The sequence below is a fragment of the Vicugna pacos genome, chromosome 18 (assembly GCF_048564905.1).
Source record: "Vicugna pacos chromosome 18, VicPac4, whole genome shotgun sequence".
In the NCBI taxonomy this organism is placed as follows: Eukaryota; Metazoa; Chordata; class Mammalia; order Artiodactyla; family Camelidae; genus Vicugna; species Vicugna pacos.
Window position 1 is genome coordinate 22629103 of NC_133004.1, and position 12160 is coordinate 22641262.

Sequence of the window (12160 nt, forward strand, 5' to 3'; positions counted from 1 at the left end):
GGATATCTAGCCTCCCATACTAACCTGCACAGATCTGCCCCTGTTGGCTTCTGTGGTCTCCCTAAACGACATTTAGTTTCCAGAACACCAGCATAAAGGGGAGAATTTTACTGGCTTGGCAAGGTAACAGTTAATTTACAAGTTTTAGTCTGTAATACTCAGAGGTTTCACAGCATAACCTTCAGGAAAAGTGGGTCAGGTCAAGGATATAGAAATTAGCTATCACACTAACTTAGAGTTTCTTCTTTTAGACAAAGATGGAGAATATTCACTAATAATAGTAAAAGAGCTAACTTTTGTGCATAAGAAAATAGCGCTACAGACCCAGCAACATTCACCTGTGGTTCAACTGGTGTGCTAATGTTTGTGACGATAGGTCTGTACAAACACAACCTCTGGAACCATCAGTCTGCAAATGTGACTGCACACCAGGACTAGGCATGCTACCCCTAGGTAAACAGCACCGGAGAGAACGAAGCAACGAACAGGGACTCAGATGCTGGTCTCACTGCACAGAGCTCCAGTGAGATGAGGTAAGCAAGTTCTTCTAGTGACCAACTCATCTTAAAGTCTGAAATTTGACACAATAGACCCAATGGGTCCAGTCTACAGGGAGGAAAAATGGAATTAAATTCTCACCCCAGGTTATGTAGCAAGTGCATTTACAGTATTTCTAAGGAAAAACCACAAGAGCATCAGATAAAATGCCAGACATGCCCTGAAAATAAGTCAAACTTTCAGATTAACTGGCAGCTCCGAGGTGACGCAGTATCAGTGATGAAGCTGAAAGACCCACAGCCCTTAGGAAAGGCCTCTTCCGTCTCTGAGCTTCAGGTCTGAAGCTGAGGCCTGCACAAGATCCCAGAACAAGACAGACAGGGTGGTTTTTATGGAGCCCCTTGAGATGGGACGAGAGACTAAGAACCCTGATCCCTGCCTCCCTCTTCCTCACCCCCTCACACTGGCCTGATTCAGAGTCAGTGGAAAGGTGAGGACATCTGTGGATGAAGCACCAATAAACCCATGCCTATCTTTTCACTGAAGGATTTTAAGTGGATTACTAACTTCTGCCCAGAGAACAGTAGTCAAAACTCATTCACCCCAAAGACTGGCATTTCAGATGCGAAAATGAAATTTTCTTCTCTTACGACCACCTTTGAAGAGTGAAAATAGTTTGCTAAAAGAACTGATGGTATAAACAGGACTTCAAGAATATAAATGCAAGAAATGTTAATCTACTTAAGAAATCAACCTATTGTTGGAGAAACATCCTATCACATCAGAAAAACAATAAATAAACAGCAAGCCCACCAGAGCCCTAGGAGAATGACCTCTTGAAAGCAAGACAAACTGAAATCCACTTTGACCATCTCAATAATTTCTTCTCCTAAGATTATACTGCAAAACCCTCTATCCTTACAAATGGTATGCTTTTCGGCTGGAGCTTCAATAATGTCCCATTCCCCATCCACTCAGGCCCATCAGCTGGGCCTGGCATGAGACTGGTGCTCAATAAGTAATCACTGAGTAAACGACACCTTCCAGGCACCTTCGGGCAGGGCAGGGCGGGGATGAGGGCTGGATTGCCCAACTCTGGGTTAAACATTGTATGGCTGTAGTGGCTTTTTGTGGTTATTGCTGTTGTTTGTATGTCTTTTTAAAGTGACTGTTCTGTTTCTTTCCTTGATATAAGCTGTAACTTGTGACGTCCCTCTTAACGTGCTCCCAATGCCTAGATGGAGCTGTACTTTTTCCAACCAACTTGCCATGGGCTGCGAAGACAGAAAAATCAGGCTTAGTCAAGTTATGTCTAATGAACACGGCTTTGTTTCTATACACAAGGAAGTAAATTACACACTGTAGAAGTGAACGACTGAAAATAAGCTAACTGGCAATCAGTGAGCTCACTATAAAAAATGAAATGGAAGGTCCCTTAATATATGTGGCTAAGTGGGAAACAGCAAGATACAGAGCAGTGTGTATAGTACACTAGCACCCGTGTAAAGATGAGGGAGAGGAACACCCGACTTCCTGGTTATGCACAGAGCATCTCTGGAAGGACACGCCACGAGAAGCCAGTATAACTGGATGCCTGTGGGCCAGGAATGGGTCGCTGAGGGATGAGGATGAAGGGAGCTGTTTCAACGGTTTACAGCTTGATTGAGGGGGAACCATAAACATTAATTAGTTTTTAAAACAACAAATCAACAATCAAGGCCTCTGCTGTTGCACATGGGCTACTCTGACTGCCCAGAGGTTGTCCCCCATGACTTCCTTGTGTAGGTTTGCTAAGGTGGATGGCTACTGCCTGGCTGCCGGTGTAACTGCACCTGTAACTTGGCCAAGAGCAGCAAACCTACCCAGGTATTCTGACACATCTCCTACCAGTGCTTCTCATTTGCAAATATAAAACTCCCACTAAGCCACCTTCAGATTATGTACTCAGAATGAATTTAGAGACTTCACGTTTTCAAACACTTCCATAACTCTGACTTGCTTTCCCCTGAAATTAAAGTCAGACCATGTAGATGTCATATTCATAGACGTGAACAATCTCAAACACCCTTATATATGTGTCTTAGACTTCGCACAGACACAATGACCTGGGCAGGAGGGAGAACACAAGCGAAGCCCACAGGTGAGAACGAGGACTGGGTCAGGAGACGTGCGTCTCCACCTGGATTTGGTGAGTAGTACTAGTAAGTAATTTGTTTGTCTCCTCCACCCTTAAACCAATGAAAGAAGCTGGGGATTACTGAGGTGTTACAGGTCCAAGTCTCAGCTGTTCAGAAATCAAGACACAACAAAAATGCAAATCAAAAACCAAAACCACCAAAAAAGCCACAAAACAAATAACTAAGCATTTCTCAGTTAATTTTAAGCAATCATTAGAATACGGAAATCAACAAAGACTTGCAAATAAGACAGACTTAGAAACTTTTTGTTTCCAAAACTTGAAAACATTCCCAAATGCTGGATAAGCTCTCAAGCCGTACTGCCAGCGCCAGTGTGGCCGGTCACTGCTTTTCATGCCAGTTTCTATGACTCCTGTGCACGACACCTGCTCGTGGAGCCCACAGCCACAGTTACAAAGGGCGTCTCCTGCCGCTGGCGCTGGGCTGCAGCGCTGACTAGGACAGCTGCTGTCCCGCCCTGGCAGAGGGGCACCGCTGGCTCAGTCCAAGTGCTGGAGCAGTGGCCCTCACTCTCCGCTTCAACTCTCCAACCATTACACAGTATTGGATGCAGGGAAAGTGGGTCAACCAAGTGCCAGGTGAAAAGAAAAAGGGACACTCAGATGGTTCCAATCTACTATGCTTCTAATTATGAGACACAGATTTTTCTAGAAGTTACTTTGGTACTCAGACACCTCACGACCAGCCTGTGCAACTCTGTACTTGGCTTGATGTAACAAGTACCCCCAGCTGGGACCCTGAACATCTTATCACTTAAATCCTTAAGTTTCCTGCCTCCCAGTTTCTACATCTGTTGAAAAGAACCAGAACGACCACCCTGTTTCCTGAAAGAGCTGTTGTGAGGATCCGGTGTGAAGACTGCTACAGTAACTCTACAGCAGTTACGTGGGATTTACCCATTGTTTACTCACAGTTTTCTTTGAACTGGTGTTTCTGGTGGTTTTTGAGCACCTGCAAACTAAATGAACTCCTTCCATTCTGCCATCCACAGCCACAGATGAAACTGGTAAACCCTGAGCTCAATGTCTACTCTGATGGGCAGCCACCTGTCCAAGGTGGGCCCTCACATGCCTGGGACTTAATCCTTGGTTGTGGTCGCATGGTGGATTTGGCAAAGTTACACGGAAGTTATTTTCACCTCTGTATTTCCACGAAATAGAAAATGACTGTGGGCAACTTCATGTAGCCACCCAGGCTCAGAGAGCTAAACCTAGCCATCTTACTAAGACCTTCCCCTCAGGGGGCCTGACTGGGAAGGTCTAGTCCTCTTCTTGTGAGGAAGAGCCAAGTCAGGAACGAACTACGTTGCCACCCTGGTGACATCACCCTGGTCCTCTCTTCCTAACAGTGGAAGGTCAACATAATTTGCTACATGTTCTGGAAGAGGAGGAGAGAGAGAAAAATCAGGTTTCTAAAAGACTGAAATCACTGTTTATCTTAAGGAGCTAGCTTTTTTACTCTTTAATAAAGGTCCTTGCTTAAAAAAAAAATCACATCTACTTTTATTTTTCCATAAGTAGCATGTTGGTTTTGAAACTGAACATCCCTGATTGAATCCTATGTTCCTCAGGAACAGAGGAACAGCCTCACTGGGTCAGAACATGTCCACTGAGGTCAAGGCCCAGTGACCAGTGAAGCCTCTACCCCAGGACATGCCAAGAGCACATGCCTCTCTCCCTGCCATCACGCCTCTTCTGTAGCCACTTACGGCTTTGCCCTTCACAAAGTAGTTTTCATCCCTAAAAAGTCTACTTGCATTTCCTGCCTAAACCACCTCTTAACTGTGCCTCATAGAGTGCTCCTTGTATATGTCCTAAACACAGTCCCACAACATTTATTCTGCTCACAGTGCCCCTTGTCAAAACATCTGAGGACTTATGAACAAGTCAGTGTTTATCTCCTGAAGGCCACTTATTATTTCATCACTTCTGACCGTCTTTGCTTTTTCACACTGAAGAGCCCTACTCTTCCATCTGACTCAGTCCCCCCTTTTCCAATCCTGATTGCTTCCATCAGATCTCGTTGGAAGCATAGACTAGACAGCACATAGTACCCCTGATGAGGCGTGGCGTTTTTACAGAAAGGTGGAACAATGTAAAAATAAGAAAACAAAAAATATTAATAAAAACCAAACCAAACCAAACAAACAAAAAAAGGGTGGAACGATGTTTGGTTTTGCGTTCAAAGCTTTTATGGTCAAAAGAGCAGAACTAGCTGACATCCTTAAGAATTTTCAACTCTCAGATGCCTTTCTTTTCAAACAGTCCCACCATGGGAACCCCACCCCACCATGGGCAAGGTCGGTCTGTCTCTCTGTCTGTCTGTCTCTCACTCACATTTTCCTCTCTTAAAGCCACCTGCTTCTTATCAGATTTCTTCCTTTTGTAACAGATCTATGCCCTGACCTGATGTTGAACACCTGCTCTATGCCAATCAACACCATGAATAAGTGATGCTACTTCCTCATAACTATGACGTAGGGAGAGTTATCCCCAAATGCAGATAAGGACACAGAGGCTTAGAAAGGTGAAATTGGTTATCTGAATGCACATTAGTCCGGTAACAAATCCAAAGCTCTTTCCCCTGTGTAACTGGCTCCTACTGAATAATCTAGAGTTTACCTTCAGATAATATAAAGATTCTAAATAAAATATGCCTTATAGAACAGATAAACAACAGTTTCTATTGTATTGTACAGGGAACTATACTGAGTATCTTGTAGTAACCTATAATGAAAAAGAATATGAAAAAGGATATATGTATGGATATATGCATACATGACTGAAACATGATGCTGTACACCAGAAACTGACACACTGTAAACTGACTATACTTCAATTTAAAAAAAAATTATACCTGCCTTAACACTGATAACTAAGAATCCTTCTCCCTTTAGAGAAGTGCTGTAGATCTTTGTTGCCTTTCACTAAGGCAACTGCTTAGCCACAAAAAGATAACATGTTGTTAGTCCCCTGGCAACTTATGGCTTTTTATGTGGAACTCTATCAAAGAGATTTAAAGGCTGAAGACATTGTATCTAGCAGTTACTGTGGATCCACTTGCTTATGGCTCTCCCCAAAGAACTTTAGTTAGACATCACACCATCACCACCAGGTTACTTTTGCTTCCAGTAAGTGTATCCTTTTCACTGGCTTCACGGGTTTGCCTGGTTGAGTGCTGAGATTCACTCAGCTCCAATTTTCTGTGTCCTATCTAGTACTTCTCATATACAGGGAACATAGTTTACTCTTCTAACCTTCCAGCATCTTAAAAAATTATCATAAAAATGCAAAAGCTTTCAGGCCTCCTGCAATCTAATTAATTCCCTACTTTCTATGAGTTCTCATTGGTGTTTCAGACTTGTGTACTTCTTCATCTAGGTAACCTAGCTGGGCCAGCCACGTTGGCTCTGTTCTCCCCAAGCACAAGCTCTTTACCTCAGGTACGGAGGCTCTCTCCTTCCACACATCCAACTAAACTCCCAGTGCTTTCCAGTCTCCCCACTGGCCATTCACCTTCTGTCTTTCCTCCAGAGTTTGATCCAAACCCTGTCTCTCCCACCAGCCTCTCTACCCTGGATGTTCTCCATCGATGTCTCCTTGTTCTAGGTCCCTTTAGTAACTACATGCACCGCTTATTCTGCACCTAATCCCACTTGAAATGTTCATACTTGTCACCAGAGTTCCTGGAAGACAGGGACCATATTTGCTCTCCTGGAAGTTCCCTCTGCTGTCCAGCAAAGTGGAGTGTGGCTGCACAATCAAGAACTTGTTCTGTGCATCCAACCTGTCTTGTGAAATCCATGGCACTATCAGAACATTCCCTCTTCCAGACTGTTGTCTCTGGCTCTCACAGCTCTGGGCCAGTGACTCCCTTGAAATACAGCCATCAAAAGGCTGCTGAGCTGGTATGTAACAGAGAACTGGGGCTAGGTACATCGGTATATGTGTATGGTGAAGGCAGACGTGCCATGTCACCTCTAAGCCAGGATGAGCACTCTGACAGGTAAACCTGCCAGTGAAGAATACTGTTTGTAAGAGATCTTCCTATAGAATATTTTACATCACTTTCTAGAAACATGTATTTCAACTATCGGTATTAGGTTTATCAGAAAAGTCAGACACTTTTCAAAGCCAAAGCTACAGTTTCTAAGAATCATAAACAGAAACACAACTACTTTAAGAAAGCAAACCATCTATCTAGACCCAGGTAATCAACTTGCTGGAGTGATGAGAAAGCTAAACACACCACTGGAAACTCAAGTAAATTCACACTCCTTCCCTCACTGTGACTTCGTACATGGCCTATCAAAGAATATCAAATTAATAGTCCTGATTTCAATCCAGGATGGATCTGGTTAAAAAGCTTTACTGTTACAATGTTAGGTCAAGTCATCTAGCTTTACAAGAGTAAGATTACACAGTGACTTTTATTAAGATGAATGAAATTGTAGCTTTCTCTCTATAATTCATGCCTAAGCCAACGATAAAGAACCATTAAAAGAACCAAACCTGACCCTTATAAAAAGAACTGCCTGTAGAGTTGGGTAGAGATGTGAGAAACTACCTTGATGAGATTATCATATTTAGAAGGCGGTGAGCCCTAGTTCCCACCTGACTAGCACTGTTATTGGCCCCAGGACAGCTGCACAGGACAATCTGTGGGAGATAAGAATAGCTCCTTTTATTTAGATATGAAGCCAGAATGACATGCCATTCTTACAGACTACAATAAGACTGAACCAGGATCCCTAGAATATTCACAAAGCAGTTGCACCCAGGGCAACACCCCAACAAAGGGACAGTGAAACTCTTGGTGAGCACTACTCACTGATCTTCTGTTCCAAAAAACTTTACAAAGAAGCATTTCTTTCCACGCGGCTTCTTTAAGTCCTTGGGTGGGTTAACAATCTAGGGAATAAAAGGGAAAGAAAGGTTTTTTCCCATAGCTGTAAGTTGGTAAGAAAAAAAGAAATAAAACAAAAGGAGCGTATCTTAAATAACAAAAGAAAACCAAACCCAGGGCCTAGTTTATGTCCAAATCTGGTACTTTTCCACTGAGATAATGCAATACATGTATGCTAATATTCTAGAAGAGCCCTACATCTATCATCCACGACAATATTTAGTGGGAACAATATTCCTTTTACAAGAATGACCATATTTTAAAAAGTTAAAACTAAAACCAACTTCATTATCCCCTGCAACATGGCCCTGTCATCACTAAAGAAATGTAGGGGACACTCTTAAAAATATTCCTGGGCAGGAAGAGTCGAAACAGGTAACAGTGACAAAGAACAACAACTGAGGCACTGAAAATGCCATATTGCAAAGAGACAGTCTAAAGGCATTTCCTGGGCTCCTAGCAAGAATATAAAAACAGAACATTTGGAAAGCTATGAGGGATTGCCTCATGCAAAATGTGGAATGCCAACTTCTGCAAAGATGTACTGGAGCAGCACATATGGTAAAATGGAAAGAAGATTTAAACTTAGTTGGGACAAAAATACTTTGACTTTTCACTAACCTACATTTAGATTTCTTCCTGGAAAATGTATTTTCTTCTCTTCCATTAGATTTAGATGCAAAGCTAAATTCACGTTAGAATGGATTTTAAGGGTCAAAAGACTACCACAAGCCATTTCTGATTCAAGAAATAATTTACTGCAGATTAAATGACCTGGTTTATATTGCATTTTCTAAATAAACTGATATGAGAGAAAAAACATTCTGAGTGTTATCTGAAAAGGCCCAGTTTAACTCAATGCTAAAAATTGAGAGGATTGCATCTTACATGCTCTGCCTCCTCAAACCCAACTTCAGATGTCTTCCCTTAGTTGCAAGACACTCACCTTTCCCGGCCAAGGAGGATACCGGCCGAGTTTCCCCCTAGAGAAAACACAAACAGTCAGCATTTGCCCTGGAAAAGCCAGTCCATCTCCTTCAACCCACTCAACATGCAATTTATTTTCCTAAATCTCCACTTGCACCCTCAAGTTCCAGAACAAAAGCTGGCAACCAGCAGTTCTTAATGTGGCTTCCACAGCTGGACCCAAGAGGCTGAAACCCTTCAGAAATAAAAGGCAAAATTGTAGACTTATGTGCGTAAGGTATCTGCATTCTTCTGGTGACAAGGAATACAGAAAAAGAAAAAACCATCAAGAGTCGTTTGTCCAGAGCGTCCTCGTGACAAGACGGGGGTGGGGGGCAGTCTGCTCTGTAAACACAGACTTCCCCTTACAAAGTCTGGTTTAATTCACCAGCCCGGCTTTGACAAATGCTAATGGAAGCCTTTCCTCTGGGTCGAGAAATGAGCTACGCAGCTCCAGGGAGGCGACGACAGTCAGTCTTGGTTCGGGCGGTTGTCTGGGACACAGAAACAGACCACGAGAGGCACCAAGGAGGCACCGGTCACTGCTCAGCCTTCAGTAGTAAAGGAGAAGTCCCCCCTCCATTTCTTCACAGGGCAGCGCCAACAGTCCGGTTTCGACAGCCCCAAACAAGCCGCCCGCACAGGTCGCTTCCACTGCAACGCCGGTTTCGATGGGCTTGCCCGGACGAGATGGTCCCGCGGGCTCCCAGGCTCTCATGCTTTCCCGGGAGCCCCAGTGAGACCCCGAGGCGAGGACCGGGCGTCCGCGGGAGCCGCGCGGCGCGGGACACTGCTCTCACAGTGGCCGCTGGCGTCCGGGGCCGGAGCGCAGCCCTCCCCGGGCGGCCTCGGGACTCAGAGCCGGGCCCGCCGCGGCCACCCTCGGCCTCAGTCCCCCGGGGCCAGGCTGCCCCTTCCGCCCGGCGTCGTTTCCAGCGCCGGCACCTCGTCTCGCCCTCTATCTGCGACCTGGAGCGCATAGAAAGGCAACCCCGGGGCGGGCCGCGAACCCTACGCCCAGGGAGGCAGCTCTTCGGCGCACCTCGTTCGGCCCCAGCCGCCCGGACTCACCACACCAAATCGCCGAGCCGCAGACTCACAGTCGCCATCTTACCACCCAACCACCGCCGACGCACGGGCCGCCGGGAACATCAGGTCGCCGCGGCGCCGCCCATTGGAGTGCGCCCGGCCACGTGACGGGGGCCGGCCGAAACCAGCCACGCCGTCGCCCTGACGTCACTGCGCCCGCCCGGGCTCATTGGCTGACCGAGAGGCACGTGACCAGGGCGCCGCGGTCTCCGCGCGCCGGGGCCCTGAGACTCCCGGCTCCTTCCCCCTCCCTCCGGCTCGCGACAACGAAGCGCCGCGGTCTGAGGCGGCGGTGATGGTGCGGCGGGCCGAGTGAGCGAAGGAGTCGGTCCTGCGGCCCGCCCCGCCCCCGGACCCTGGTCTCCAGCCCCCTCCCTCTCGGCGCTTCGGTTACGGCGGTTAGTGCCGCGCGGGCCCCGGGGCTGACGGCGTCGCCGCGCCGGCAGCTGCCCTGACGGACCTCGGCGCGGCCTGGAAGCCAGCCTCCGCCCGCGCCCGGGGCCCCGCGTTCGGCGGGCTGTGCGTGGCCGCGCCCGGGGGGCGAACAGGTCCTTCGGAGCGCGCTTTCTAACGGCCGGCGTCCGTGGAGCGGCTCTGAGCCTGCGTCCGCCCCGCAAGTTCTCCCGGGGTGCAGTGCTGCTCTCCCCGAGGTCCCGAGTTGCCCGGCGGACGTGGAGCCGGCGTCTCTCCACTTCCTCCTGGGTCCGCGCGGCGGCACGGCCGGCGAGGCTTCCCCGGGCGCGCGGGGACCCGGCCATGGGCCGCGGGGTGGGTCGGCTGCCCGCCGGGAGGCATGGCTCGGGGGCCGGCTGCTAGCAGCGCCGCAGCCCGGGCTCCCGGGCCGGCATGAGGACGGCCACGGGGGAACGAGTGCGGCCCGCGGGACCGTAGCCTGCGTCGCGCCGGGGACAAAGGTGCGTGTCTTAGTCGGGACCGGGCTCTTCGCGTAAGCCTTGTTGTAGTTTGACACTTTTAGGGAAGTTGGGAGCAGACTGTTGTGACAACAGGAAGGCAGATGCCGGGCATAGTTTCAGTACGTTAAAACTAAAACCATTGAATGGGGAACTGTGAACAGTAGTTCAGCACAGCGTCTCCCTAAACTTCAGTATCTCAGGTAGAAAATGAAAAAATGTGAAGGTCCCAGTTGTAGACAAAGAGTTTAAGTCAATTATTGACTTGACTTAGAACCGGGCTCTTGAGTCATCGCCTGCTTGAAAAGGTAGCAGGTGCACACGCATCTCCCATAGGCGTTTTGTTATTTGGAGACTTGTAAGCGTGTTTTTAGCGACCTGGCTTGTCCGCAGCCTGATTTTTCTTTGGAGTTCAGTTTCCCCAAAGTACACTTAGCTAGTTTCAGAAACTGTCATCTACTGTTTTGTGTTGTTTTGAAGATGAACTGATCATTTAAAGCATATTTAAGTTTCCAGGAAATAATCAAATTCAACACACTGTCCTAACTTAAAAACTCTTTATTTTTGAGAAATTAAAAGGTATTTTAAGGGTTTCATAAAATATATGAATCTTAAATCAACATCACACTGGACCTGGGGACGTTCCCGTTAGTCAGGAACATGGCAAAGAATATATTGTCTGATTATTATTTTGGTAGTTCTAGCCAATGTAATAGGCTATGAAACAAAAATAAAACATAATTTTTCATAAGGGAGGGGCAAAATTCTCATTTCTGTGGATAATAAGACAGACTATTTTGAAAAAGGTAAGAGAAAACTATTAAAGTAAGAGTTTATTGAAGAGACTAATTACAAAATCAGCATATAAAATTGTTAGTGTTCCTACATTTCACCAGTTTGAAAATATGATAAGGAGGGTGCATAACAACAAACAAATACCACTCCTGGGAATAATCTGACATACAACAGGAGGCTAGTATTTCTTGGATAACATCGGTTTAAGTTTTTTACGTAGGATGCTTTTGTTTGTAGAATACTGTGCTTTTATTTAGAATAGTGTTCAGCTCATTAAAATTGAGTATTTAAATGCTTAGCTTTTTAAAGCTTTTTTAGCTTTATTGACAAACCTTGTTTTATTTATAAATCTAAGAATGTTTACATAAAATTAATATATTTGATTTTTGACAATTTCAATTAAGGCATCAGTTTAACAGATTAAATTCCCCTAAACGATGAACTCTTTTTATGAAATTTAATTCCCTTAAATATTTTAACATGCATTTAAAGTTTATATGCTTGTTCTCTCAAATACTTCAAAATTCTAAAACAGTGAACTTGTAAACTTTAAAGTAAAATCTTTCCATGAACTTAACTCTTGTTAAGTCTGATAAATATGTAAATGTTAGGTCTTTTAAAAGCACACTTTCAAATTTAGTTATATTTACTTAAGCATTGTAAGTAATATTCACTAATATGTCTGATTCTCTCAAATGTTTCAAATGACTTAGTGCCAGTCAACCGCAATTATCATGATGACTATAAAACTTAATTCAAAATCTAAGTGTTAATATGCTATAGGTTTGATTTACTTGT

General features: G+C 45.6%; 2 protein-coding genes across 8 annotated transcripts in view; one reads left to right on the top strand and one right to left on the bottom strand.

Moving 5' to 3' along the window:
- Positions 1-9760, bottom strand: part of GLYR1 (glyoxylate reductase 1 homolog) — a 30327-nt gene extending 20567 nt beyond the window's left edge. For all 6 annotated transcript variants that reach the window (XM_031686964.2, XM_031686963.2, XM_015239329.3 and 3 more), the window contains exons 1-3: positions 9639-9760; positions 8548-8584; positions 7527-7606 (exon numbers count right to left, since the gene is read on the bottom strand). In XM_031686964.2, coding sequence (XP_031542824.1) covers positions 7527-7606; positions 8548-8584; positions 9639-9676 — 155 coding nt within the window. In that variant the 5' untranslated portion in view covers positions 9677-9760. The remainder of the gene's footprint in view (positions 1-7526; positions 7607-8547; positions 8585-9638) is intronic.
- Positions 9761-9862: 102 nt separating this feature from the next.
- Positions 9863-12160, top strand: part of UBN1 (ubinuclein 1) — a 37322-nt gene continuing 35024 nt past the window's right edge. Inside the window, exon 1 of one of the 2 annotated variants that reach the window (XM_072942648.1) lies at positions 9863-10570. The gene's annotated coding sequence lies outside the window, so the exon portion shown is untranslated. The remainder of the gene's footprint in view (positions 10571-12160) is intronic. The other variant, XM_015239332.3, reaches the window with a different exon arrangement.